At 34.9% G+C, this 27,866-nt stretch overlaps 2 protein-coding genes and 1 pseudogene across 2 annotated transcripts; 1 reads left to right on the top strand and 2 right to left on the bottom strand.

Moving 5' to 3' along the window:
• Window positions 1-1,175: 1,175 nt before the first annotated feature.
• LOC106669517 lies at window positions 1,176-1,920 on the bottom strand (annotated as a pseudogene).
• Window positions 1,921-13,055: 11,135 nt separating this feature from the next.
• Window positions 13,056-16,510, top strand: LOC112127221 (titin-like). The gene is made up of 3 exons (XM_024227803.1): window positions 13,056-13,666; window positions 15,164-15,956; window positions 16,301-16,510. The coding sequence occupies exons 1-3, from the start codon at window positions 13,056-13,058 to the stop codon at window positions 16,508-16,510; spliced, it is 1,614 nt and encodes a 537-aa protein (XP_024083571.1).
• A 3,537-nt stretch (window positions 16,511-20,047) lies between these two features.
• LOC106669516 (MAGE-like protein 2) lies at window positions 20,048-20,777 on the bottom strand. Its single transcript, XM_014399044.2, has one exon. The coding sequence runs from the start codon at window positions 20,774-20,776 to the stop codon at window positions 20,048-20,050; it is 729 nt and encodes a 242-aa protein (XP_014254530.1). The 5' UTR covers window position 20,777.
• Between the last annotated feature and the right edge of the window lie 7,089 nt (window positions 20,778-27,866).

Here is a 27,866-nt window from a genome sequence, read left to right as displayed (position 1 = left end):
AAAAATTAAATTGCTACAAGAATAATTTATTAGACACTCCTAAATAGCACACAAAGGATTTTTACAAATAATAATGGAAATAAAAAACTAAACATCCCCCACATTGATTTTATAAAAAAAAAAAAAAATGGCCGAATGAGTGAAATAAAAAAATCTATGCGAAATTTTTATGAATGTTTTTACATATATGCGTTTGTATTGTCAAAGAAAATATCCAGGTATAAGTTATGCTGGTGTTTCAAAGTAAGCAAATATCGATTTCATTTCACGCTACAATGAACTAAACAGACGCAATTAATATTGTTTACACAGATGAAATTCTAACCATATCTCAAAAATGAATAATATTATTAATAACAATTTAATCGATTATATATTGTATTTTTCATGTATAGTATTGTTGAAAAATTAGGGCCAGGAGAAGGACTCGAGTCGACTTCAGCCGGATAGGGTGGGCTCGAATATTGCTCGAGGAACTAATTTTACAACTATATTTTGCATAAAAAATTAAAGAAATTACATTGGTTAATAGGACAAAGTGAAACCTATAAAAAAATTAAAAAAATATTTTCCATTTGAGAAAAACTACTAAAATTAGCTAGTTTCTGTTATATTTCTAGTTTTTTTTTTCTATCTCCTCATTACATTTTCTGAGCAAATATCTTTCTACACGTTCATATTACGTCAGATTATTCAATTTCATCGGCGTGATTCTCTTATGATGCAAGATGTTTGCATCGCATACTTTTCTCCGAGATTCATACATGACTGACATTTACTAATTAGATGAAATGTATTTAATCTACTTTTTATTAAAAAACAAAAAACAACACATTAATAATACGTTGCAAGAAAATGAAGCATAAAAATTTAACCTAATTTTATACATTTCAATCAGATTTCTGTCATTTTTGACTGTGCTTAAATTCTACGTGGCGTCTTTTTTTTTTTTTTTTTTTTTTTTTTTTTGTGATATTCAGCAGGAATAGGCTTGTAGACTTTGACGTAACTCTCCCGACGCTTGTTTTTCATCTCGACCAAGGATTTAGATTAAAAGTATAAATTAAAAAAAGTATTAAAATAAGTTAATTTATCATTTAAATATTGGGTAGCAATAAAATAAGAAAAGTATGTTTTTAATATATATATTTTATATCGACAAAAGTATGTACCTTTCAGTCAAATTTGTGGGATTTTTCACTGTTCTTAAGTTCTACGTGGCCGTCATTCTCTTCTTTGTGAGATTCGACGTGGACGGGCTTGTAGACTTTGTAGTATTCTGGTACTTTGACGTAGACTGGGACTTTCTTCTCTATGGTGACCGGATAAGGTTTTTCGACGATCACTTCATAAGGTTTGGGCACTTAGACTTTGTATGGCTTCTCGACCGGGACTTTGACTTCAACGGGTACTTTCTTCTCGACGTAATAGGGCACTTTTTTCTCGACGGTGACCGGCACGTCATAAGGTTTGGGGACGTCATAGTAGACTTTCACTGGTACAGGGACTTCTTTGTACTCGGGGACTTTGACCTCCTTGACAACTTCATAGGGCACTGGTTTCTCGACGGCACTGGGTGAGGTACTTCGACTTTGACCGGACACGGACGATTTTCTCGACAGGGCACGGTTCTGGGACGTACACTTTGACTTCGACTGGGACTTTCTTCTCAATGGTGTAAGGAACAGGCTTTTCTACTTCATAAGGCACTGGATGATCGACGTGGACGTGGACCGGGTACTTCTCTTCCTTTTCGACCTTAACCGGGTACGGAACTTTTTCCTCCTTGGTCACGTATATCGTCCTATGCTGATTGATTTCATGGTAGCTCTTGTGACTTTCCGCCGAAGCCAACAGGACCAAAGCTAATGAGAGAAAAACTGCAACTGTTTTCATCTCGAACTGAACTGATGAACAATACTCTACCGCCTGGCTTTTATAATAAAAATTACATAATTTTTTGTCAATACACAGAGTGGTAATCTAATTCAAATACCAATCTCATAATACAGTAAAACGTCCATTATCCGGAAATGCAATTATCTGGGCCCGGATTTCCGTATAAGAATACTATGTATGCAGGTGTATATGAGAACACCAACTTTTCTCTCGTTTCAATGAAAATCACACCGGTTAGTTTACATTAAACACGTTCGTTAAGTCCGATACATATCAAAATAATATATGTCCCCCGTGTCTTCTTAATTATACATTAAAAAAATACATTCCATTATCCAGGGTTGTCGATTTTCCCGGGACCTCCCCTCCTGCTCATTACAAGTTTAATGGAAGATATACTTATTAAATTCACTAGTTTTCGTGATCCGCTTGGTCAATTAATATCATTAAATTAATTAAGGTTTTTAGTTGAGATAAAAAAGTCAGTTTCCGAGAGAGAGAGAGAGAGAGAGAGAGAGAGAGAGAGAGTGAGAGTGTGAGGGAGAGAGAGAGAGAGAGAAGGAGAGTGAAAGTGTGAGGGAGAGTTTTTCTTCTTTTACATTCCATTTAATAAAGTAATATTAAGTAAATTCAATACAGGATTTTTCCAGAACAGAACTTATTTTTAAAGCCCAATTTACTAGATTTGCCAAAGTTTGTTTCAACTAATTGTACCTTTAAATACTTGCGTACTATCACACTTAGTTAACAGTAAATAATAAAACAATAATTAAATTTACAAATAATTATGATTACCACCGTATTTTACTTTTGGAAAAACTCTTTGTCGTTGTTTTCCTGTTTTCTTTGAACTAGAAACAAATAAATAAATAGTTGAGCGAATACATTGCTTTATGAAAAAAGAAAAATAATTAGCGGCCGGGAATTTTTGCCTTTGTCCAATTTCATGTTTATATATGGGTTGTTACTTTATTTAAAGGGTGTCACTTGGCCGTAGCTAATTGGGTCCGCTCCGTAACGCTCCCCATACATCATTATCTCTCATCGATTTTGTCATTGTGGCAAAAACCGTTGCATCGCAACGTTTCTATACCTTACGCTCCTAGATGTGTCATAAGTCTCATCAATCTGATGTGTTAAAGATACATTGGTCGGTTCAGTGGCGGAGCAAAAACGGGAGAACAATCTTCAACAAAAATCGCAGTGTTGGTGTTGAAATATTCCAGACCATCCATGATGAAGACGATAAAACTGAATTGTTAACAAATTTACAACGTCATGTAAATCAACAAGAATGCATAATTTCCTTTTTATATTAAATTATGTAATCAAATTCGACGAATTCTAGTAAAAAAACAAATACTAAAAACTATATACAGAAAAATCTGTCAATTACAAAGCAAGAAAAATATAAAATAAGTCATATAGAAGACAAGGAGAGGATAGAGGAAGAGGAAGAAAGGGAGCGAGAGAGGGAGGGAGAATGTGAGAAAATGGGGGAGAGAGAGAGAGAGTGAGTAAGTGGGAGAGAGTGAAAGCAGGAGATTGATATAGAGAGTGAGAGAGACAGAGAGTGACATATAAAGCGAGGGAGATTGAGAGTGAGATAGTGAGAAATTGATATACTGCGAGTGAGAATCGATAGAAGAGAGAGAGAGAGAGAGAGAGAGCGAGAGAGAGAGAGTGAGAGAGATAGAACGAGTGAGTGAGTGAGTGAGAGCGAGAGAGTGAGAAAAAGGGAGAGAAGGGGTGAGAGAGTGAGTGTAAGTGGAAGAGAGCGAGTGAGAGTGAAAGTAAGAGGCAGAAATGCAGAGTGAGTAAGAAAGACAGAGAGTGAGAGGTAAAGCGATAGAAAGAGAGAGATTGAGAGTGAGAGAGAAAAAGTGACGGACTGTGGGTGGGAGCTGATTACTTGATTGAGATGATTACTTTGATTTAGTATGAAATTGAGAGTATTTGGACAAAGTAAGTGTATTGAGGCAATGACGGATGACACGATTGCATGGACCATTAACCACCAAATTTTATTCTGATACGACAAATGCTATTGTTTAATGAGGTGGGAAAAAAGGGTTGTTATCAACACGTATTACCCCGTAAATTACCATAATATACCATGATGGAAACACGCCTTATCAAACCTCTTATGCTCTGAGCAACCATAATTAAAGTTTTTTAATTAATTTTGCCCTTCTACACTTCACCCGCTTAGGTTTAACGCCCGAAAATCAACGGACTGCCATAAATCTGCTTTTCCTCATAAACATACTTGGGGGATAACATGTTGGTTATTTTTAAAATCCTATTTCAGGATTATCTTTCCAGTTTTTACATCCAAATAACGCCTTTTTTGCGAGGATGAGGTGAGCATTAGCCGATTGGTGATGCTAATTTAAATACCATTTCGTGTAATGTTTTAATGAACACAGTGAAAAACCATCAATCGTATCAATCATCTTTTTAATCAATTTAAAGTATGATAATAATTACAAGGTTATTAAAACAATAAGCTTCAAGAAATTTTCTATGAAAACAAAAACCAAGATCTCGGATTTCGGATTGGAAGAGGATTTGTTTAAACAATTTTTTTTATACCAGGAAAATTTCGGCTTGTTCAAATCAATTTTATATTTTTATATTGTAGCATATTTTTTTCAATCATGTAAACTTGAATCTAGTTAAATGGCACGCCGTTTTCTTATTGACAGTCATTACTGCTAATTGGAGTTTAGTTGTACCTGAGTAGCTAAAGGAAATTACGCTGGCTGTTAAAAAATCAATATAAACCGTTATTGTTAGATGACACTAATTCATGTAATGTTTTGTATAAAACATAATGTGGTTGAACATTCGTCAGTTTAGATAGAGGTGAATACAGTTAAAGTAGTTTCTCTTTAGCTTTAGCTCTTTTGGCTTCAGGAGAATATCAGAAGAGCTCTCATGAAATGAAGCTTCACAGGACGCCAGTCTTGAAAGTAGTTTTCGAATTAATAGGGAAAACTGTTTTTAACATGTCTAAATGTCGACATAGTTAAGTTTTTCACAGACGATTTCAAATTTCTATGAGGGCCCGCTTACAGTCATCCTCATGATTGTCAAGGAACAGTGTTGCAACATAAAAATTTGCTTTTTCATCACGACCCTCCGTGGTAAAGAATATTTGTGAGTAGAAAAGTGGTCGTTACGACTATCACTGAAAACAAATTACATCTTGTGCAAGAAAAAAATATAGTGACAGAGAAAGAAAGAGGAGGAGAGAGAGTGAGTTAGAAGACAGAAGCAGAGAGAAAGAAAGTGTGAAAAAGTCTCTAAGAGTGAGATAGAGGGTGAAAACTCAGAAACAGAAAGAGCGAGAGAGAGAAAGAGAGAGAAGAGACAGAAACAAACAGAGAGAAAGAGGGAGAAGACACAGAAACAAACAGAGAGACAGAGGAAAAGAGTGAGATTGAGGGAGAGTATAAGAGATAAAAACAAAGAGAAGAGAAAGAAACAGAGACGGATAGAGAAAGAAAAAACAGCAACAAACAGAGAGATAGAGAAAGACAGAGAGCGAGAGAGATATAAGAGAGAAAAACAAGGAGAGAGATACAGAGAAGAGACAAAAACAAGGAGATAGAGAGAGAAAGTGAGAAGACAGTAACAGAGATAGATAGAGAGAGACAAGACAGAAACAGCGTGAAAAAAAGAGAGGGAAGACAGAAACAGAGAGAGAGAGAGAGAGAGAGTGAGAGAGAGAGAGAGTGAGAGAGAGAGAGAGAGTGAGAGAGAGAGAAGAGACAGAGACGGAGAGAGAAAGAGAGAGGGAAGCAACAAACAGAGAGACAGAGAAAGAAAGATAGAGAGAGAAAGAAAATGGGAAGACAGAAGCAGAGGGAAAAAATGGAGGGAAGACTGAGAGAGAGAGTGAGTGAGAGAGAGAAAGAGAGAGTAAGAGTGAGAACAGAGTGAGTGAAGGAAAACAAAGTAAGAGTGTGTGTGGGTGAGCTACAACCACCCCTCACATGCATATTGGGAAAAAAAATCGTTTTGAATAACTTACAAAAACACAAAAATATTGCCACTTTTCTACTGGCTATTTGCTTGTTATGACAAATAATTTTAGGTTTCGTTGTATTCATCTTATATTGTATTAGATACATTGACATTTAAATACAACTTCCTTTTCTTAATGTTCATGGTAGGTAATGATAACAGTAATAAATTGATTATTTGTATAAATAATTATTAATATTAAGTTATTTTTAACTGAATTTATTAGATAAATGATAAATGCGCTTTGTGGTGCTAGTTTAATAAATTCAAACTAAAGTATGTCGCAAAACATAAAAATTGGTGTAAATAATCAGCAGCGTGAGAGGCTCAACCGACCACTCGTCTCCCCTCGGTGACACCTCTCTGAGTGGTTGATACAATAAAATAAGATATTTTCCCACGACTTCAGTTGCTCCTGAGCGCTCGAGCGTAAAGGGTCTTCATTTATTTTAAATCTGTAGAGGTAATCGTGATTTCGTCCCTGTCCACTAAGAACCATCGTTGTTTTGTGGCTTACCTTAAATGTAGTTTCTCCTCTACTAGGTTATTGTTGAGAATTTTTTTGTATGAGATCCTTTCGTCGTTCCTTGTCATTGTTCTTCCCAAAGATGTTGACTCTTCTTGGCAGACATGCTACAAACACAACTGCTACTTTAGGTTCAGTATCTGCTGATTCGTTTATTATAATGCTGATGTGTGCTTGAACCTTTTTTTATTAATATTATTTTCTTTTAAATAAATGTTAAGTTTTTCTACTTTGATGTGCTGTTGGATATTAATTTTTTCAGTTTCTCCCGTGTCAAGTTCGTATTATGTGTAAAGGCGATGTTCAATCGGCCACCCGCCCGTTTATGAAAAAAATCGATCCGCCCCCGGGGCCGAGATAGGAATAAACGAGCCGCCATCAGCGAAAAGGGAGCGTTTATGTTTGACCTGACGAGAAACTGGGGAAATGACGCTTTCCCTCGGCTAACGACTTCCGTTTATTATCCGTACAACAAGCCATTGATGGACAAAGTTTCAATAAGTCGGGGCTTAAATATATATTATAATATGTGATACAATCAAGAAAACATTTCTTCTATAAATTCGATTGTTCTATTTCATTTTTGACGTCGATAAAATGTCGAGAGGGTACATTCAAGCAATCTAATTCGTTAAGCAATCATTTTTGCCAAGTTAATGTTACTGGAAAACTGAATCACAAATGTTAAAACCGTTTGTACTAAACAGATTCTGTTTTTCCTTAAATTAATAACATTTGTTATTACAATGCGAATTAATTTTTTTGGAATATCGTCGTACACATCGTACATTTTTTGGAATTTTTTGTTCATGATTTTATACGTTGCCTTTGGATTATATTTTAACTATAAAGTAAAACAGGCTTAATCTTTTCGTAATGAACCATTTTGGTTGAATGGAATTAAACTTGAAACTTCAGTGTTTGAAAAAAAAAGGTGAAAACAGAAATCTTTTAATCTACATGTTTCTTCTTGCTTAGAATTATAGGCTTTCAGCCAATTTTGCATAAGAAAGGTGAACCTATTTCGAGAATACTCCTTTTCTATTTGATGGATTCCTTACAGATGACTTGAAATCAGAAATACGTTGTATTATTTTGAATAAAAAAAAAAAAAAAATATATATATATAAGTTACGCCTGCACAAAACCCTTAGTTCAGCGACATATGATGTTGCGTCTGTACAGATTCGGAGAATGTTTGTAAGCAATAAACCCTTCCCTGTTCACTATTCCTTTTACACTTGTAAAGATAGATTTAGATTAATCATATCCGTGAACAGGAAAGGTTCTTCTCAAATTGTAGAGAAAAAAGTCCCAGTCTACGTCAAAGTTCCAGAGTACTACAAAGTCTACAAACCCGTCCACGTCGAATCTCACAAAGAAGAGAAAGAGGGTCACGTAGAACTTAAGCACAGTGAAAAATCTCACAAATTTGACTGAAATGTACATACTTTTGTCGATATAAAATATATATATTAAAAACATAATTTTATTATTTTATTGCTACCCAATAATATACCCAATATTTAAATGATAAATAAAACTTGTTTTAGTACAATAATTCAACACGCTTATCTTAAGAATATTTAGGGACTATTATTTTTTCGTGTCAAAATATCTTTGGAATAGATAGTTTTCCGCTCAAAATTGGTCTATAATTCGAAAAGTATTAAGCTTTTCGAAGTTCAAAACCTGACCGATTTTTATTAACGAAACGATATGCATTTTTTGCTAAAATAATTGACCATGTGTTTTTGCTTCTTCGCAATAATAATTTTATTGGAGTGTGTACCGAGCTTTTTAGAACTTTACCGGGGAGTAACTACTATTGATCTCGAAATGAATAATTAATAAAAAATGAAAAAAGATGGTTGTGCGGTTTATGCAAATTCCCATCACTGGCTATTTCAACCAATAACCAAAAGAAGAAATCAATACTGGAAGAGTTTCTTTTTTAATATTATTATGGTTACAAACCTAAGCAAAGTTGGGTGATCCTATGTTCAAAAGAAATTTGAAGCCTTTTGTTATTTTTATTAAAAACAACATTGTTTTTTATTTATTTATTTATTTTTTTTACGAGGGTTCGCAACAGTAGAGGTATATCATCCCTCGGGGTGACGGTGTTTTTGAAACAAGCCCGTTTGTATCTATGTCGAGTTCGAATGCAGGGCCGCTGGATTCGAACCCGGGACCTTTACCTTATAGTGATGAGCGCCGTGTCAACGCCTAAACCGTTGCGGCCACCGACGTCCCCCTTATGAATTATTATTTAGATTGTAATTAGTTGATTTGCCACCGACGCCCCCTAATTGGTTTTTATTAAACACTTTATTGTTATTAAAAACATATATGCTTATTTGTAGGCATCTTTAAGATTATTTGCCTTCTTGATTACGTAATCGAGGTCGAAAGGATAGCAGATAACAACTGAATTTTTTCCTCCAGTGACTGAAAAGAGGTTGATACATCTAACGTGTTAAACAATGTTGTTATTTTTGATTATTCAGAAAACGTAGGATGCGGATTGGTGTGATGTAGATTTCAGAAAACATTTTCTTCAATGTAAACGTTTGTAAATCCCAGGCCCTGAAGATAATCTCAATAAAGATCGAAACGTTGGCACGATAAAGAAAATGTTTTTCTGAAACCTATATCACGCCAGACCGCATCTCACGATTTCTGAATAATCATCGACTAACGGTCAGTAATTACCATACATTGTTATTTTTACTTATCGTATTTATAATTTATCCTGCATTTCTTTCTAACACAATACATTATTCTCATTATTCTACCTTTTCATAAGTCAGTTGAAAGATTTTGGATTTGGATTTATTCAAGCTGAAAGCTCACAGTCCAAGGGCGATTTCAGCTTTTTTAATTTACCATAAATTACCGGCTTGGGTTGAAAATCAACAACCTCGCGTGTTGGTAGTCCACGTCAAACTCGGACATATCCGTCCGGCCACTGCGGTTGGGCTCCGAGTGCTGTCAAAAGCTAAGTCAATTCAGAACCCAACTCAATCAGTACCTAAATCCAAACCAATTCACTCTCTCTCTCCTCTCTCTCTCTCTCTCTCTCTCTCTCTCTCTCTCTCTCTCGTTCTTACATTCATTTGTTCTTATTTACATACCATTCACTCATCTTGGGTGGTGGTATATTTGATATTCCTCGATCACTCCCATATTGCCATTTGAAGATCGATGGGGTATTCAATATTCAGCCATTGGCACTCTAACCCTACCCATTCTCGCTAATGAATACATTCATTTTTAACACTCTGAACACAAAACTATCATTATTATATTCAATAAAACAACCCTGTTTACTCGAACAATCGGTATAGGCGGCTTAAATACTCACCTCCTTGCTCAAGTCCAATTCTCATATCGGGTGGCATTCCTTCGCGCTTTCTGTATGGAACCAAGGAATTGCACTCCTTAATTAGCCGGGAACATCGAACAACCTTGCTCTGCATGGCGGACCCATACGCGGGCTTGGGCCAAAAGTGTGTCAGCCTGGCATGGCCTATCCTTAACCGGTTTAGGATCTTCAACGAGTCATGTTCCCCTAGAGCCGCGTATCTACAGTGCACTTGATACGCGTTGAATAAGCTAATTTAAATAAATTTAAAGTTTTATTATTTTAAAATTACCGTATTCCTATTCCATTGCAACAATTCATTTTAATTTATTACAAGTTAACTTGGTAAATATATAAATTATTGCTATAATAACCAACATTGATTAGTTTTGGTAATTTTAATTTAAATAAAAAATATTCTCACGGGAAAAAAATATTTACAAATCTTAGTTTTTATTACTTTTTAATAATTTATGGCTAAAATATTATTTTATATAATATTAGGATAAAAACGATACGAATTGTTCTGTTTCGTTAAATTACGACTAAGTTGAATGTTCAAATCTATGACTAGCAATTAATTAATCTTTATGTAAGGTATTGGTTGAGATAAAAAAGTCAGATAAAATGTCACGAGCGGGATTCGAACCCATGACCTTCGGTTAAATACGCCGCTGCTCTACCACTTGAGCTATCGTGACTTCGATTCACTCGAACACCAACTCTCAATCTCAACCTACAACCGTTCGAATTTTCCCTTTTTTGCAATTTTTCAATGACTATGACTAGCCTTTGTTGTTGTTTAATATTTTAACGATTTTATTTTATTTTTTACTGAAAAATCCATTCAACACAATTTTATCTAATTAACGAGAGGCAGCCATGCATTCAACTTGGAGAATATTAGAGCAATACGAACATCTTCCTGCAACATAAGAGAATCAGGCCGAAAAAATTAACACAATATGACGTAATAATAGGTTGTTAAAAGATATTAGCTCAGAAAATGCAATAAATCCATTTTAAAACCGAGCAGAAGAAAAAGAAGTGGAAAAGTTAAAAACACTTTCAGATATACATATTTTTCTTATCTACCCTAATTTAAATTACTCAATTATTTGAATTATGTAAAACTGCGTTCTTCTCTCATAACTAACAAATTTTCTTCTAATTTTATAATTATTTTTCGATTAGGCTTACAATTTCCCCAGTGCAAGAAACATTAATTGAGTCGACCTAGTTCATTTCACGCCACCTCAAATCGATATTTATTAACTTTGAAACTCCAGCTTAGCTTATCCCTGAATATATTCATTGACTTATATTATGGACATAATAATGCTATAAGCCTTTCTTAAAATATACTGTAGGCATAATTGCTGTTTTTTTTAAATTACTCATTTTACAATATTTGTGAAAATATAAATAATGTGATTAATTGATACGTTATAATTTATTATCCAGGTAAAATTTACTTTGTTTACCACTGTTGGATAAAATTATACTCATAATTTTGATTTATTTGGTAAATAAATTTATTCTCGAGCTCTACGAGGTGATTAAGCGGTAATTTTCGGCCAATTTGGTTCGCATATCCACGTAATTTTGATCTGTCAGACTCATATTACATTTGTCCCACATCCACTTAAATGTTTGGGTTGTTTACTTAGGTCATTCATGTTGTGCGTGAGAAATAAACTTTTATGTTAGTTGGAATTTTTATTTTTATTTTTGTTGGATTTATGAGTTTTTGGCTTATGAAGTTGGTCACTGTAATATTTTGTTGTTTTTGACTCTTTATTTGTATTGCCATTTAAATCATTCAATTGATGTTAGCATAGCTTTGATTATTTCTTTATATAAGAGAGTTATTGCTATGTTTCCATTTTTGTATATGTGGCTAGGTTTTCACGGATGCTTTTTGTCGTCTGTGGTCGTAAATGCAGTTTTATGTACAATTTAATAAATGCACGTTTTATTACTTTAGCTCTTTAATCGTCTACATCATGTTGAACCGGTAAACGGTTACATAATGGGTCTGTCTCCATTCGCGTGTTTTTTGAGTTATTCAAACGCGTGTCGACATTGCGCCATCCTCAGTGAGGAACTGTCGGTTCAACATGAGTTTACCGACTCGGAGACCAATACCCATCATCAACTCCTATTACCACTCTCTCACACTACTGCTATATTTCTATGAATTACGTGTCTAGGTTCGATAAAATTTAAATAATTAAAGATATTGTTGGTTTTGTATGATAACAACTACATCCAGTTTAAAAAAAATATAAATTGTATATACTTGGCAGTTTTGCTTCCTCTCCATCATACAAAATTAATTAATACTGTATGTATGCTATTTGTCTTAAAAAATAAAATTGCTACAATTGTTTCTATTGAAATTTAAAAAAGTGCTATTTTTAAAATTATATATTTTGTGCTTAAACTAATATTAACCTTAATGCAAATGTGGACCACTTACCTTTCTAATCACTAAGGATAGGCCATCATTTGCGAGTAAATGGGCTATTGTGTCAATATTTATTAATTTAATATAAATTATTAATTTTTTGTTTGTTCTTTATTGACATTTCGATAAAGTCAAATTTATGGCCAGGTACAAAAGCAAGCTATGCTAATCCCGGTTTTTTGTTTCTTGATAATCATTTTTTGGGTTTTAAAAACATTTAGGTGTTTTACGTATGTATTTTTTTATACAGGAATAAGCTACTTTGTGCACTCTTCTCTCTCTCTCTCTCTCTCTCTCTCTCTCTCTCTCTCTCTCTCTCTTCTCTCTTTCTAATTTCTGTTTCACCCACTCACTCTAGCTCCTCTCTGTCTCTCTCTCTCTTTCTCTCTCTCTCTCTCTCTCTCTCTCTCTATCTATCTCTATCTCTAACGATAATTTCTGGCTGTTTTGAATTTGAAGCGTTTAAAGTCTTTGTTTAGGTTTTTTGTTTGCATTTCTTTTGTCTTAGACGTTTGTCCTGTGCTACTACTGTGTTTAATTTTATTTTTTAAATCCTTTTTGTGTTTGCCGTTGTCAGCGGGAGATACTGTTGTTTTTCTGTTTGACTGGTTTGGATAATTGCACTAATAATGAAAACCCTACATATGACATAAGTTTTTTTAATAAATCGTTCTTTTCACACAATGGATTAGCAAAAAAGTTATGTAATATTTAGTATAAAAGATATAGTCGTTGAGCCTTATTCATCAGTTCAGTTCGAGATGAAAACCGTTACAGTTGCTCTCTCTTTAGCCTTAGTCTTGTTGGCTTCTGCGGAAGATCACAAAAGCTATCATGAAATCAAGCAGCATAGGACGATATACGTGACCAAGGAAGAAAAAGTTCCGTACCCGGTCAAGGTCGAAAAGGAAGAGAAGTACCCGGTCCACGTCCACGTCGATCATCCAGTGCCTTACGAAGTAGAAAAGCCTGTTCCTTACACCGTTGAGAAGAAAGTCCCCGTGGAAGTCAAAGTGTACGTCCCAGAACCGTACCCCGTCGAGAAAATCGTCCGTGTTCCGGTCAAAGTCGAAGTACCTCACCCAGTGCCTTACAAAGTCGAGAAACCAGTGCCCTATGAAGTAGTCAAGGAGGTCAAAGTTCCCGAGTACAAAGAAGTCCCCGTACCAGTGAAAGTCTACTACGACGTCCCCAAACCTTATGACGTGCCGGTCACCGTCGAGAAAAAAGTGCCCTATTACGTCGAGAAGAAAGTACCCGTTGAAGTCAAAGTCCCGGTCGAGAAGCCATACAAAGTCGAAGTGCCCAAGCCTTATGAAGTGATNTCTGGGACGTACACTTTGACTTCCACGGGGACTTTCTTCTCAACGGTGTAAGGAACAGGCTTTTCTACTTCGTAAGGCACTGGATGATCGACGTGGACGTGGACCGGGTACTTCTCTTCCTTTTCGACCTTGACCGGGTACGGAACTTTTTCCTCCTTGGTCACGTATATCGTCCTATGCTGCTTGATTTCATGGTAACTCTTGTGATCCTCTGCCGAAGCCAACAAGACTAAAGCTAAAGAGAAAGCAACTGTAACCGTCTTCATCTCGGACTCAACTGGTACACCATGCTTACCAGCGTTCCTTTATATTATCAAATTACCTAATTCATTTCAACACTTAATCTCTACATCTGAGGAAACGAGCAATGTTACGTCACACTTATTTGCATTCAATTTTCTCAACTCTGTTCCACTGCACATACTATTGAATTAACAATGTTTTAAGTGAAATATGCAATCGTTTTTTTTTCATTGTTTGAAAAAAATACATTGAGAACCTTGATATATAGAAGTGTCATGAAATTAAACTTGCAAAATATTGTGTTAAGAAAAAATATCACAATCATTCTGTTTTTACGATTTTTTCTGAACTAATGGAACAAAACTTTAATAATAGCGAAAAAACTAAAGGTTCTTTATCGAAAAAGTCTTACGAATTCCGTTATATGTGCACATTGGGTAGGTGATTGAATTGGTCGGTTTGTATATCCGTATTGGATAAAATCCTCCGCTGTTCAGTTGTAGTAATTAAGACCCCAAACCGTTGTTATATCTGTTATTTGGTCTCGTTTCGGAAAACACGTGGAGAAATTAATAATTCGAAGGGATTCGCCCCATGCCGTTCTCGGGTTATATGATTGGGCCGGGGGGTGGATGTTTGTTTAGAGGCGGTCGGGGTTGTTCCAACCCTGTAATGCCTGTTCGTAATGACCCAATAAAAACCGGCTTGTGTCGAACAGCTTTTCCACAGGCGAAGGGACATAGTAAAAGGCTGATCTTAGTGGCCGGAAGTGAACCACCGACACCGGCCTTTCGGTTATTCATGTGAGAAGTTGCCAATGCCCGATATGGAAAAGGAGGTGCTCAAACGCACTTGTGCCATATTGATCTCGCCTTCTCATTATATTCTGAGACTCTCTCACACACAAAATCCGAAAAATGATATAAACCTATAAAGTATTTTTGCTTATAATCTTGTTAAGTTACACCTCTTGAATTTGCTCAAATTTCAGACGTGAAAAATTAACTGAAATAATTAACTTTCTAACTTCTTTTATATTAATTTCAATTAAAAAATAGGTAAAATAATAGACTAATACATGTAGATGATATGATATAAAAATATGAACTATAATGAAATCATTGCACATAAAAATTTAAGGAAACGTTCTTTTTCGACTTTATTTTATTTATTATTGTATTTCGACAAAAATTCAACAATTCAAAATAAATAGTTACTTAAATTTGATAAAAAACTATTACAACAGTTGTAAAAAATCTTATATATCACAAATACCTGAAATAAATGTTATGTTTGCACAGTGGAATGAGCAAAAATGATGTAATCTGTAATATAAAAGCTAAGGGGATTTTGTACGGTGTATCAGTCCAGATCGAGATGAAGTCGGTTACAGTTGCTTTCTCTTTAGCTTTAGTCTTGTTGGCTTCTGCGGAAGATCACAAAAGCTATCATGAAATCAAGCAGCATAGGACGATATACGTGACCAAGGAAGAAAAAGTTCCGTACCCGGTCAAGGTCGAAAAGGAAGAGAAGTACCCGGTCCACGTCCACGTCGATCATCCAGTGCCTTACGAAGTAGAAAAGCCTGTTCCTTACACCGTTGAGAAGAAAGTCCCCGTGGAAGTCAAAGTGTACGTCCCAGAACCGTACCCCGTCGAGAAAATCGTCCGTGTTCCGGTCAAAGTCGAAGTACCTCACCCAGTGCCTTACAAAGTCGAGAAACCAGTGCCCTATGAAGTAGTCAAGGAGGTCAAAGTTCCCGAGTACAAAGAAGTCCCCGTACCAGTGAAAGTCTACTACGACGTCCCCAAACCTTATGACGTGCCGGTCACCGTCGAGAAAAAAGTGCCCTATTACGTCGAGAAGAAAGTACCCGTTGAAGTCAAAGTCCCGGTCGAGAAGCCATACAAAGTCGAAGTGCCCAAGCCTTATGAAGTGATCGTCGAAAAACCTTATCCAGTCACCGTAGAGAAAAAAGTCCCAGTCTACGTCAAAGTTCCAGAATACTACAGAGTCTACAAGCCCGTCCACGTTGAATCTCACAAAGAAGAAAAAGACGATCACGTAGAACTTAAATACAATGAAAAATCACACAAAACTGACTGAAATGTTTTAATTGTATTTCGAATAAAAAATAAATATTTTTAAAGAAATAGTTTATTGCATTTTATTGCTACCCATTTATAATAATAATAAGATTATTTTGTCCTAAAGGGAGTTTTTGGAATTTATATTTTCCTTGAGTTTTCCGTTGACCGCATTTTTATGTGAGTCAAAATAAACAGTAAATTAATTGGGTAAGCTACCTTATTATAAAAACTATGTAATATTGATTCTAGTATCAAAGTGGGGACAAATGGACAAAAGAACAAAAATTGGTTGGTGTTTCTTATGGTGGAACGTAAAGTGTTATATTATAAGCTAACCCATTTTTCAAGAGAATTGAGCAAACGATAAGCGGTTCGAAAATTAAGGAAATAGCAGATCTCATCTGTGGTGATAAACCCTTGAATATTAATGGTTCACAGCGGTGGTTCACTCGTTTGGTTTTAAATCATGGAGATCACATCGGATCGGACGATAGGACATGCTCGTCGCTCTGCTTGCAGCCAGGAAGCCGGGCTTTAAAAGCTGAGGATAATCAATAAAGATATAGGTGGAAGTCGAGGTATTAGGGCAGGGAAAGCTAACCGGAAAGACATTACTTGACAAGTTATATCTCGGGCATTATAGCCTCCCTTTTCCCAAGCACGGAGCCGGCGGAAGATAAAACCCCCGTGATAATTAGTGGCCCATCCGGTCCTGTGCCTCGAGGCGATAAACACATTTTAACTGGGGTTAAATTCAAAAAGACTGAAAAACCCAATGAATCAGTGGGAAATTGAATTTTTTAGATTGGAAAAATCTTTAACAATTTGAGTCTGTTATTTCAATTTCTCTCACTTCACCTGTGATGATCTACATTGGCAGGATTAGTCGAAATTCCCAGGCTGAATGATAAAATATACTTAATTGTAAATTGATTTTTGTTAAATTTTGTTGTTGAATGTAAATCATGCAATTCAAAATCTGTTCGTTATGTTTCAGGTGAGTTGTTTCATGATCATCCTACTTTTCTCCTAGAATGAAGATACGAAACTATTCTCTCCTTTCATGAATTGTAAACCTTCACCCAACCAAAATTTTGATTTTTTTCCCTCGCATTCGGAATATGATATTTTCATCAACATGGGTAAGTGTTTTTTTTAACATAATACTTTAAGAAATTATTTGTGTTGTTAACATGTAATCCACGGAGAACTTGAATATCTGTATTTTTTCTGCCAATTTTTAGATACTTTTCTTATTTTGTCCTAAATTGCGAAAGCTTGCGACCCGAAAATATTTTCGACATTTGTTTTGTTGTTGTCAAATGACCCATACTATAACGTAAAATTACACCGTACCACGATCGAATTTTGCCCCGTCAGGGAAAACAGCATGGAGAGGCGAGATGTTGACTGGATGATGGATACAAACAAGAGAGGGTTAGGAGTTCTACGCTAAATTTTATTTCGTTTTTAAATTACACATTGTGTGTTTTATCTAAAAATGGGCTTGATAAAAAAATTAAAGCGTTTACAAGGGCAGAAGTCATGTCGTCTGGGTGTAAGCAGGGAGAGGCGAGGTGTTGTCTTGAAGATGAATACCAAAAAGAGCAGAAGTTGTGATTTCTTAATTAATTCGGAAACAACACATTTTCTGCTTTTTATCTAATAATTGGTTTGATAAAAAAATAAAGCTTTTAGTGGGACAGAAGCCATGCCGTCAGGGATAAGTTGATGTTGATTTGTCCCATTTTTATGGATTTGAAAATTGTACTTGGATAAAATTTGTGAGGGTATTTATCAGTGTCAAAGAGACACTTGATATGATAGTCTTGTCAGAGTTTTTTAAGCAGGGAGAGTCATGAAAACGAATAGATTTCAGATTATCCAGGCTGGAATACCAAGGGTCCATCACTATCGCTCCAGATATTTGCCCTCCTTTTTTTTTAGCAAGAGATAACATTTCGGAAAAGTGCGTATTTTTTGTTTTTACATCGGTATCTTTATCATAAATACAATACTCAATAGGAATTGATTTAATAGTTTTTAAGTTAATTAGCTGGGACTTAATAGCAAGAGGAAGTAAAACGTTCAGTATAAGATGAATTCTAATTTCTTTGAAAAATTACATATTTGTGATTGTATTTAGTTAAGTCGCAATTGGTTCCATCAAAATATAAAGCATTAGCGGAAGAGCTTAAGGTTTGTAAGCAGGGACAGACGAGAATATGATTTATCGCATTTTTTATTAATTTTAATGCAAGCAAAGTATGCAAGTTGAAAATTTTATGGTGGAGTTCGTTTTAAAACTACTAATCAGTAATGATGTCATCTGCAATAACCGCCAATTGCAAAACACCTGTTTATACTTTTTATTTTCAAAAACCTCTATTTGAGCCACTGTCTCGTCGTTCTCATTATTTATAATTGATAGTATTCGTTTGGAACATATACACTTTATCCCCGTTTGTATTGATTATTATTGTAAATTTTGATTTATGGAGCAAATATTGTGCCAACGTCTCGAGCCTCTTATAAATTACGATGCTGGCCGGTTATCCCAAGCGTCAAAGTTTTCTAAGGCCAGTGGCTTCCGGCGGTGTTTGAATGTGGCCTATAAACCGCGATCGTTGGCATATTTAGGTTTACACTCTTGAGTAATTCAGCATCTTCGATTATTAAAGTATGACCTGATAGAGGCTCGTCTGTAATGTTGTTTTGCATATTTGAAACGTTCAGAGCGAAAAAGAGAAAAAAATAATTTATTGAAATGTGTCTAAGAGTTTAAAACGGAGAAATCACATCACAAATCGGATTTTAATGTAGTCTAAATTGTTATATTTTTGTATATGTTTCGTTTTCACATACCAAATCAATAATCAATGAAATAGAATAATTTTACGACTTTTCCGTCATTTTATTCCGTCATAATTAAGTTGACATGTAAGTATTGATATTTGCATCATTCAGCCCAAATTGGCAACCACCCCGGCGTGAATCTATATTAAAATTGAGGGATAATCCTCTGAGACAATCAAAGGACACGCCACCCTACGGGCTTAGCCGGATTAACCCTTAATCATGTGTGTGATGTGCCCTTCTGAACTTAAATGCGGTTTAATCATGACTGCTCACGGGGTCTTTGTACTTGAAGTCAAACCCGGGGCAGGCCAGCCGCAAATGAGGACAAAATTGGACGGCCTTTGATTAACGGGATTCAAGTCAAATTTCAAATCGAGATCAAATCTGACGTGCTAGTAAAATTCACATTTGCGCATTCTTAGATTAAACAAAAATTTACAATTTTCATAATTTTCCAATCATAAAATTAATCTAAACATAATGTTTGTTTTAATGTATAAAAATACAAAAGAAATTTTTAAGGAATTTCCAGAATTAATTTTCTCTTAAACCCAAGGTATAAGATTAAACCAACACAGAGATCGTGCTGTGATGGCGTGACGGTGATGAAGAAAAAGGCGCCTTGGGTCAATTGTATTTCGTGCATCTCGATCAGTTTATTTGCTTTGCTCAACGAACTATCGACTTTTTAAATATACAGACAGAGCTTTTGATAACGTTACAGTTTCCAGCGTATGAAATTGTACAATAAATTGAATTAGTATTTACATAACGATGTATATAAAATGGTAAGCAGTTTGGTAAACATTGCTCAACGAAGTAACTAAGAAACATATCGAAGGTGATTCACCTTTGTTAATTAGCTCGCTCTTGTGAAAAGACTTTTGAAAGTTTTTTACACCCACACACACGGGCACCCATTTATAAAAAAATGAATAGCTAAAGAAAATATTTTTAATAAAATTATGTTTTTAAGTTGGGAAACATTTTTTACATTTCATTAAATTCTATTTGACCTTCTTCTTCTTATTTGTGAGATCGACGTGGTCGGGCTTGTAGACTTTGTAGTTAGTTGGTTTGCTCTGACTCTCACATAAAAGTACGGTCAACGGAAGACTCAAAGAAATTGTAAATTCCAAAAACTCGTTATTATTATAAATGGGTGGCGATAAAATGTAGGATAAATTATTTCTTTAAAAAATATTTATTTCTTATACGAAAAACATTTAATACATTTCAGTCAGTTTTGTGTGATTTTTCACTGTTCTTAAATTCTTCTTGACCGTGTTTTTCTTCTTTGTGAGATTCAACGTGGACAGGCTTGTGGACTCTGTAGTATTCTGGAACTTTGACGTAAACTGGGACTTTTTTCTCTACGGTGACTGGATAAGGTTTCTCGACGATCACTTCATAAGGCTTGGGCACTTCGACTTTGTATGGCTTCTCGACCGTGACATTGACTTCAACGGGTACTTTCTTCTCGACGTAATAGGGCACTTTTTTCTCCAAGGTGACCAGCACGTCATAAGGTTTGGGGACGTCGTAGTAGACATTCACTGGGACGGGGACTTCTTTGTATTCGGGGACTTTGACTTCCTTGACAACTTCATAGGGCACAGGTTTCTCGACTTTGTATGGCACTGGGTGAGGTACTTCGACTTTGACCGGAACACGGACGATTTTCTCGACGGGGTACGGTTCTGGGACGTACACTTTGACTTCCACGGGGACTTTCTTCTCAACGGTGTAAGGAACAGGCTTTTCTACTTCGTAAGGCACTGGATGATCGACGTGGACGTGGATCGGGTACTTCTCTTCCTTTTCGACCTTAACCGGGTACGGAACTTTTTCTTCCTTGGTCACGTATATCGTCCTATGCTGCTTGATTTCATGATAACTTTTGTGATCTTCCGCAGAAGCCAACAAGACTAAAACTAAACAGAGAGCAACTGTAACTGTTTTCATCCCGAACTGAACTGATGAATAATACTCAATCACCTTATCTTTTATACTAAACATTACATAACTTTATGTGAACACGCAATAACGATATATTTCAATAATTGCATTATATATGGATTTGTTTTGTTATTAACGTATCATCTTTATTCTGAGTGCATGGTAGTACGCTGACGAAGTTCCAGCAAGCGGCCATGTGTATCTTTACTCGAACCAATTCACCCGGTATTTCTCACCCTCATATCATTGCTTCCTGTTAAGATGTGCTTGTGGTATTTAGAACAAATTAAGCTAAGATCGGTTAGGACATTGGAAAAGTATAATCCGAATAGCTAGAAATGTGAAATTCGGTAAAAATGTATGTTTTATGTAGGAAGTGAAGAGAAAAACCTGAAAATTTCAGTTTAGTCAACGTTAGTGCCTCATCAGGTGAGGAGGGGTGTAGTCCACACCATCAAAAATGTAAGGCTCTTCCTAGGCTAATTTTTTAAAGGGGTGCTGGAACTTAGTGCTTGTTTCACGGTTAGGGTTTTGTTTAGGATTAATGGTACAGATAACATAATTTTTCTCACAACGCACTGTGCAAATAATACAGATTTATTTCCAAATAATTACTCCAAACCATAACGTAACTACTTATAAGTGAATTGTTACTTAGTAGCAATGTTGAAAAAATATTTGTCAGTCACAAATTCCACGGATGGATTAAAAAAGATAGATAGATAGATTGATTGACTGAAAGAGAGAGAGAGAGAGAGAGAGAGAGAGAGAGAGAGAGAGAGTGAATGAAAGTGAGAGAGGAGAACGAGATAGACTGCGAGCGAGTGAGAGAGCAATGGGGCCAAAAATAGAGAGAGAACTGCGAAATAGAGGGAGAGAGCGAGAAAAGAGAGAGAGAGAGAGTGAGAGAGAAGAAAAGGAGGGAAGAAAAATAGTTTAGTGAGAAGGCATTAATAAAGAGGTACTTATATAAAATTAAAATTGATAAGAACTACATATAGATGCTTTCAAATTGAGGTATACGAACTTTCTTCTCGCCTTTTTATCTATAGACATAATGAAAAGTGAAATGAATTCTGTATTATTATTTTTATTTATTATTATGTTGTATTTTCTATTTGTAAATGAAGTCCATTCTTCATTCATTCATTCATAATGTAAAGTGAATGAAAAGTCAAAAATTGTTGAATTAGGTATACAAAGAGAGAGACGACAAGGAAAAAAAACATAAATACACTACACATATAACGCTTCATGCTTAGGTTATTAACCTCAATATATGCATGAGAAAAATCCAATTTGAATCGAATTTACACAATATCTACCCCACCCAAATATAAAAAAATTCTGTGAATCATTCTGCCCGGCTAAGCGTCAATGTTAGGGCTTCCTTTCTAGGCCGTCGACTTTAATGGAAAAATTCCGGAAGTTGTTGTTTGAAGGGGCGTGACCGTTGTGGCCCCTCGTCGAAAAAGACTTCGTCAGTCACGCCGGTCTACGTGCTCATAATATTCATGTTTACAAGAAGCTGATCGATCCGGCGATTTTCTATAACAGGAGACACCTAAAAATAAGCGTCTGCTATTTCAGTCTGTTTCCCCCTCTTTTTGAATAGACTGGATTGAAAAGCGATATAAATAACACGTGCACCTGGTTGAATAACGGCGATATTGGGATGAAATGGTAGAACAGGTATAAACATTACATAGACAAGCTAGCGAGTATATTTTTTTATGCCACTGTATTATGGCGATCACAGACAAAGAAAGTAACACTGACACAGATCCCTCCCCTCAAACGAGACTTGACTTCCAAAACAGGGCATAGATCTATAATAAAAGAAGTGCCGCCTACCTACGCCCAGATCAACCCAGGAGGCTTGTCATAACTCTATAGATCACACAGATAAAGCTCTTAGTTTAGTCAATTACGTTTCAGTTATTAGCCTTGGTTTTGTAGTAATGGCCAAATCAGTGATAGCAGGTTATTATTTTTTCTGTCTACCGACAGGATCTTTTCAACAAAGATTGATCGCTATAGGACATAATCATTCCATCCTCTACAGTTGGGCATTATTCCTCAACCAGATTATGTCTGCGATTGTCGAACAGATAAATTTGAACTTTGAAAAGCCGGCATTCAAATCATCTGTGTCCAAGTATCGTAACCATCTTTGGTCATGGGACATCCATCTAGCGCTCAATTCCAACAACCCTCAATTCAGGACGTGGATCAATCTGGGTTGATAGGGAGCTCTATTTACGTATAATTTATTAGTAGTCACTTGTTGTTCCCATGAAACTTTAATAGCCAATTCCATAGTAGTAAATTTCTATTGGTTTGTAGTTAAATGTTTGTAGCTTTATTCAAAATTATTGACTTTTTAATTGGAGTCAAGCTCCGCCATTTCCTCTTTTGACGATTAGCTCGGTTCCTCAGGTGTGCGTGGGACTTAATTAGATCGGTACTGGCCGGTCAGGCAGAATTAAATTATTTTTTATTTGTTATATGTGTTATTATTTTTTATATGAAAAGAAGTTTATTAATTAAATAATAGAAAACTTTTTCGTCACCGAACTTTTTTTAAGCTGTCGTGGTTATATTTCGTTTCATTATTGTTTTTTATAAAAATAAATTTGTTGTTTTATTAATTCATTTATATAGTTAATTATTTATAGTTATTGCTTATTATATCCCAGTGCAATTCATTGTTGTAAATAAAAGGAAATACTTTAAAGGTTTATGTAACTGTGGAGATTTTGACCACCTTAAAATCTGTCTTATTTTTGAGAGAAGGAACCACTGGATCTTCCGTGACCTTTCTGTCAATTGAGGTCATTTAGCGGCCAGGCAGAATTAATTAGCTTAAGTATTATTGATTATCAAACGAGTTCGGTTTCTTCTATTGACCGGAAACTTTTTATGTTGGGCAAGGCGTTGCATATATTCATCTTTTTAAATAATTAACCCATTTACGTTTTAGTGGTCCAAGTTACTTTTTTCAATTAATTATTCTTTCTATGTAAGGTCTTGGTTGAGATAAAAAATTGTAAGGTCAATGTCACGTGCGGGATTCCAACCCAAGACCTTCGGCTAAATACGCCGCTGCTCTACCACTTGAGCTATCGTGACTTCCATCCTCCGGACACCAACTTTCCATCTCAACCTACAACCGTTCGAATTTTCCCTCTTTTTCCCATTTTCAAATGTTATCATTCTCAGCGACTTATACAGTGGCTATTTGTAAATAACAGAAAACTTTTTGTTAAGAAAGTTTTTTTTAAGCTGACGTCGTTAAATTTATTTCGTTATTATTTTTTATGTAAAAAAATTACGTTGTTTTATTTAATTCATTTGTGTAATGAATTATTTATATGCGCATACATTTTATAAATAGTCAGTTTTGATGATCCCAGGTAAATTTATTTTTTTAAATGAAAGGAAATACTTTAAAGGTTTATTTAATTGTTGAGATTTTTGTCACCTTAAAATGTCCCTTATTTTATTGGGGGACGGAACCAGAGGAACTTACGTGACCTTTCTGTCAATTGAAGTCATTTAGCGGTCAGTAGAATTAATTAGCTTAAGTATTATTGATTACCCAACGAGTTTAACTTTTTTTATCAATGGAAAATTTTTATGCAACGGTATTGGAAGGAGTTTCACATATTAATTTTTGCAAATAATAAAATGCGTTTTATTTTGAAGATGGATTATTTTTGTTTGCTACGTGGTTATATTTAGTTTGTTTATTATTTTTTAAATGAAAGAAGGTTATATTGTTTTGTGTAAGCTATTAATTATTTATATGCGCATACATTTGATAAATAGTTAGTTTTTATGATCTCAGGTAAATTTATTGTTTTAAATGAAAGAAAATACTTTAAAGGTTTATTTAATTGTTGAGATTTTTATCACCTTAAAATGTCCCTTATTTTATTGGGGGGTGGAACCAGAGGAACTTACGTGACCTTTCTGTCAATTGAAGTCATTTAGCGGTCAGTAGAATTAATTAGCTTAAGTATTATTGATTACCAAACAAGTTTAACTTTTTTATCAAGGGAAAATTTTTATGCAACGGTATTGGAAGGAGTTTCACATATTAATTTTTGCAAATAATAAAATGCGTTTTATTTTGAAGAAAGATTATTTTTATTTGCTACGTGGTTATATTTAGTTTGTTTATTATTTTTTAAATGAAAGAAGGTTATATTGTTTTTTAAGCTATTAATTATTTATGTGTACATACATTTTATAAATAGGTAGTTTTTATGATCCCAGATAAATTTATTGTTTTAAATGAAAGGAAATGCTTCAAAAGTTTATTTAGTTGTTGAGATTTTTACGGCCTTAAAATTTTCCTCATTTTGGGGGAAGGAACCACCGGAACATCCGTGACCTTTCTGTCAATTGAGGTCATTTACCGGTCAGGCAGAATTAATTAGCTTAAGTATTATTGATTATCAAACGTGTTTAGATTTTTTGTATCAAGGGAGAATTTTTATTTAACGGTATTGGAAGGCGTTTCATATATTCATTTTTGAAAATAATAAAAAACGTTTTATTTTGAAGAAAGATTTTTTTATTTGCTACGTGGTTATATTTATCCTGTTTATTATTTATTAAATGAAAGAAGTTTATGTTGTTTTGTTTAAGCTATTAATTATTTATATACACATACAGTTTCTATGTAGTTATTTCTTATAATCCCAGGTCAGTTTATTGTTTTAAATAAAAGGAAATACTTAAAAGGTTTATTTAATTGTAGAGATTTTTACCGCCTTAAAATTTCCCTTATTTTTGGGGGAATGGACTTCCTTGACCTTTCTGTCCAATTTAGCAGCAGGGATAGTTCACAGAGGAAAAATTAGGCTAACTTATCAAGTTTCAATAGTCCACTCAGTAATTAGTCTTGGGCTAAAATGTCTAAAAATGTTACTATAATGTGAGGTTAAAAAAAAATCGATTGATTATTCGATGTACGAATATCTAATCAATCGCTTATCCATTTTTTGGTATAAACAATTGGACGCTTTTCACACAAAATTAGGAAATGTATTTTCGCCCGTTCGTAATACATCTAGGAGGCCATCAATGCATAAAAGAAACAGTGTTATCAGATCTCTTAACAATTAACGGAGTGAATAGTTGAATATTTAATTTTCAATTAGAATCTGAAACCTGTCCATTAAAATGGTCAGTAAGAAATGCAATTTTACAAAATAGCAATTGTCAAAGTACATATGTATATGTTGTTTGGAATTGTTATCATTAGAAATTTGTGTTGTTTGTTGTTTTTCAACAAAATATTTTTTGTAAATTAGGTGGCAGCAATAAAAAGATAGGATATTATTTATATTAATAACAGTTCGTAGAAGTTAATTTTCCTTTGTGGAATAAATGTGGCCGGTGGATATCACCTTGGGATAATTCGCCATGAAAAGAGATGACCGTCGAATGTGCAGTCTGCTCTATCAGCCCGGCGCAGGACAGTGTTATCTTTGGTGCTCCTCTCCACCGGGATTAGTGGCCTCCTTTGATGAAAAGAGGTTCGTTCCTCCTCGACCACCTCCGCCCACGGCTTTTCACAGCCACTTCACAACAGCTTCAACACCACTCGAAAAACACCAAATTTTTCTTCTTTTGTTGTCTTCCGACTTGGTTTTGTTGAACGCCCACGCCCTTTTAGTCGGGTTAATTGCCATCTTGATGGGGGCTTGAAAAGTCCCTTTTCTTATTGTCCAACTAATCGGCTCTTTACTGTTTAATAATTTTCCTTCATAAATCAAAATTAAAAGAAAATACAATTTCCAATGTAATTATTTTAACATTGATGTCAGGTATTAGGTTTCATGGTCCGATTGACCAAATAAATTCTTTTCAATTAATTAATCTTTAATTAAGGTTTTGATTGAGATAAAAAAGACAGTGTCACGAGCGGGATTCGAACCCACGACCTTCGGCTAAACGCGGCGCTATTCTACCACTTGAGCTATCGTGACTTCGATCCACTGGGACACCAACTTCCCCCCACCAAAAAAAGGAGGGAAAATTCAAAAGCTGGGGCTGAGATGGGAAGTTGGTGATCACAAACGAATTCCTGAGAATTATCATGTAAAATTTAAAAATTGTATCATAAAGACTGTGAACAGGCCAATAGAGATGAAAAATAATATTATTTTATATCAATTAAAATAATTATAAAATGCTATTTAAATAAGTAGACGCAGTAAATTGTTTATAGAATACAAATGAATGACGACCGAGAAAAATACTATACGTCTAAGAAATAGTATAACACAACAGAATTTCACAATATTATGCAAATTGAAAAATGATAGGCCATCAAGTAAACCTCTCATTTAACCCTGGGTGGAAAATTGACCCCATGTCGAGAACCCAGGGATCATTAAGCGTCTCAAGGGGAAAAAATTGTAAATCACCAAGAGCGGATCTATCACCTCTGGGACTGGTTATTTCCGCTTTTTAGAGTCCCTGCTTGATTAAATCGCGACTTTTTCTCTGAGAGCGTAAATGAGCGAGAGAGGAAAGAGCGAGAAAGAGTGAGAGAGAAAAAAGAGAGACACAGAGAGATTTTACTAGAAACTTAATCCGTGGTATATGGTTTTATATTCTTCCATTTTTGGGTTGTGTTGATTTCTTAATTGATAATTACTGTATTATTGAATCAAAAAGTCACCTCTAATATGTAGAATGTACATTTCGATTCTTATTTTTTCTTATTGACTTAATTGACCATCGACCCCCATTAACATTGGGCATCAGTTGAAGATAATCAACTAAAGCAATATCGGCCAAATCAGGACAAATTGTCTTACTCCGCCAAAAATAAATTATTCTATTGTAATTTTTGATGAGTGAAGTCTATTTGTAAATGAATAAAAACGATTCGACAGTTTATAGCCAATTTAATCACGATGCATGATCAAAATGCATGAAATTTAATCTGAAAATGGCAAAAATATTTCAATGAATTCCAATCAGAATAATTTTTATTTTGTCAGAAATTGCACATTTTAATGTAATTTGGTGTTAAATGACAACATTTTTAAAGTTCCAAACTATTTTCATCTCC

This window comes from Cimex lectularius, unplaced genomic scaffold (assembly GCF_000648675.2).
Source record: "Cimex lectularius strain Harlan isolate CLEC.00 unplaced genomic scaffold, Clec_2.1 scaffold229, whole genome shotgun sequence".
Taxonomy (NCBI): Eukaryota; Metazoa; Arthropoda; class Insecta; order Hemiptera; family Cimicidae; genus Cimex; species Cimex lectularius.
Note: the sequence above shows the minus strand (reverse complement) of the source record. Positions and strands in the feature narration are given on the sequence as shown.